The sequence below is a fragment of the Psammomys obesus genome, unplaced genomic scaffold, assembly GCF_907164565.1.
Source record: "Psammomys obesus unplaced genomic scaffold, mPsaObe1.curated_primary_1811, whole genome shotgun sequence".
NCBI lineage: Eukaryota > Metazoa > Chordata > Mammalia > Rodentia > Muridae > Psammomys > Psammomys obesus.
Window position 1 is genome coordinate 37,661,090 of NW_026596046.1, and position 2,632 is coordinate 37,663,721.

The 2,632-nt window shown below is 39.7% G+C and overlaps 1 protein-coding gene across 1 annotated transcript; it reads right to left on the reverse strand.

The window, feature by feature from the left end:
* Positions 1-1,990: 1,990 nt before the first annotated feature.
* Positions 1,991-2,626, reverse strand: LOC129688662 (olfactory receptor 52Z1P-like; the record flags this gene model as incomplete). Its single annotated transcript, XM_055623615.1, has 1 exon — positions 1,991-2,626. A coding segment is annotated over one exon (636 nt), but the record flags the coding sequence as incomplete, so codon positions are not given.
* Positions 2,627-2,632: the final 6 nt, after the last annotated feature.

Sequence of the window (2,632 nt, forward strand, 5' to 3'; positions counted from 1 at the left end):
AGAAATGCATTGCATTTCAGTAGAAAATGAGATACTTCAGAATATGATCAAAATACAATATAATAATTCTCAGAGAATTAATGAAAATACTTTTAAGTTATTCAATGGCTTTCTTTTTCCTTTTTTTTTTCTCTACCTAAGAATTTGTGTTTTTCTGGGTTATCTACACATAGCTATGATTTTATATAATTTGAAATCCACACTAATAGGAAGTCACTGAAATATTTTCTCATAACCTCTGGATGTATTAGATAATGTAGTGAAATTTTCTCTGGATACTATCATTTTGAAAGTGAAGTGTTCTGGATAAATTTCATTTATTTCTATTTCTCACAGAGCCAGCACATAAAAAGAGTCCTAGGAATAAATCTGAAAGATGGACCACCATTCTACAACGACATTTGCTCAGCTATGTTCATAGCAGCTTTATTTTTAATAGTCAGAATCTGGAAACAATCTAGATTTCCCTCAACCAAAGAATGGATACAGAAATTGTGGTACATTTACACAATGGAATACTACTCAGCAATTAAAAACAAGAAAATCATGAAATTTGCAGGCAAATGGATGGAACTAGACTAGATCATCCTAAGTGAGGTATCCTAGAAGCAGAGAGACATGCATAGTATATACTCTTATAAGTGGTTATTAGCCATATTGTATAGGATAAACATACTAAAATCTACAAACCTAAAGAAGCTAAATGACAAGGAGGATCCTAAGTCAGGTGCTAAATTCTCATTAAGAAGGGAAAACAGGATAGACACGGAAAGCATTAGAAGAGAGTAAACAGGACTGGAACCTACCATAAATGTCCTCTAAATGAATCTAAACAGCAGGGGATTGAAGCAGATGCAGAGACTCATAGACAAATTTTGGACAGAGCTCAGAGAGTCTTATGGAAGAAGAGGGGTATAAAAGGACCAAGAGGGGATAAGGGAACGTCCCCTATCATCAGACTAAGGTAGAGGGATAGGGGAGGGAAAGGGATGGAAGATGGGACCAGGAGGAGATGAGGGAGGGGGCTACAACTAGGATACAAAGTGAATAAGTTGTAAATAATAATAATAATAGAAATAATAATAACAATAATAAAGTTACACTTTATAACAATGAGGAAAAATAAAAAATAAAAGATTTGAGGTTTTAAAAGACAATCTGATTTTTTTTTTCAAGAGACTGAATTTTAAAGTGTTTGAATTTGTAAATACTTTGGAACTTTTAAAGTTTGTAAATGTTTTATACTATATCATGTTAATTGTGATTTGGGGATGAACAAAAAAGTAAAGATTATAATTTAAGAGTCATATGTCTGTGTGTCAAGTAGACAAGGGGACAGCTGAACTGGCTAAAATTATCTGCAAAGGGGGAACCTCGGTTGAGAAAATGCTTCTTTTGGCTGTAGGACATTTTCGTGGTTAGTGATTGATGTGGGAGGGCCCATTCAATTGGGGGTAGTGCTGTCCCTGGGCTGGAGTTCCTGGATTCTACGACAGCAGCTGAGCAAGCCATTTGGAGCAAGCCAGAAGCAGCACCCTCCATGTCTCTGCATCAGGTCCTGCCTCCAGGTTCCTGCCCTGCTGAGTTCCTGCCCCAACCTCCTTCCATGATGAACTATGACATTGTCTACATAAAGCCAAACAAACCCTGTCTCTCCCCACCTGACAACTTAATGAATGAATGAATTGATTAAGTAAAAGAAAATTTTAAGGGAGCAGCCTTACAGGCCACAGAGGAAGACAATGCAGCCAGTCCTGATGAGACCAGCTATGCTAGGGTCAGAGGGAAGGGGAAAGAGGACCTTCCCTATCAGTGTACTTGGGGAAAGGCATGGGAGGAGATGAGGGAGGGAAGAGATTAGAATTGGGAGGGGATGAGGGAGGGGGCTACAGCTGGGATACAAAGTGAATAAAGTATAGACAATAAAAAATAAATTAATTAAAAAAGAATTTTTATTCAGGAATATGTGATTTTAACATCAGTTGTCATTTTAACACCATGTACTCGCTGAGGAGAAAAGAAAAACTACTCTTTCCTGAATTTGCTTGGTTTTCACCCCGTAAATGATAGGGTTAAGCAGAGGGGGCACCACCACATACAGGTTGGCCACTAGGATGTGGATGTGGCGAGGGACCACTTTGCCTCCAAAGCGATGGGCAAAAAATGAAAAGAATGCAGGTGTGTAGAACATAAGAATGACACAGATGTGGGAGCCACATGTGTTGAGGGCCTTGCATCTGGCAGCCCAGGAAGGGATCTGGAAAACGGTGTGAAGGATCATGGTATAGGAAATAATGATGAGTATTACATCCAGCCCTGTAGACAGCAGGGCCATAGTCAGGCCATATATGATGTTGACAGTGATACTGTCACAGGCCAACCTGGCAACGCCCATGTGCTCACAGTACGAATGGGGAATTACATTTCTCCCACAATATGGAAGTCGATGTACCAGGAAGATGAATGGTCCACAGATGAAAAGGCTTCTGAGCACAGCGGCCGTGCCGATCTTGCCAATGACTGAGGAAGTGAGGATGCTGCCGTATCTCAGAGGGTAACAGATGGCCACATAGCGGTCAAATGCCATGGCCAGAAGAATAGCAGACTCTGCCACAAAGATGAAATGAATGAA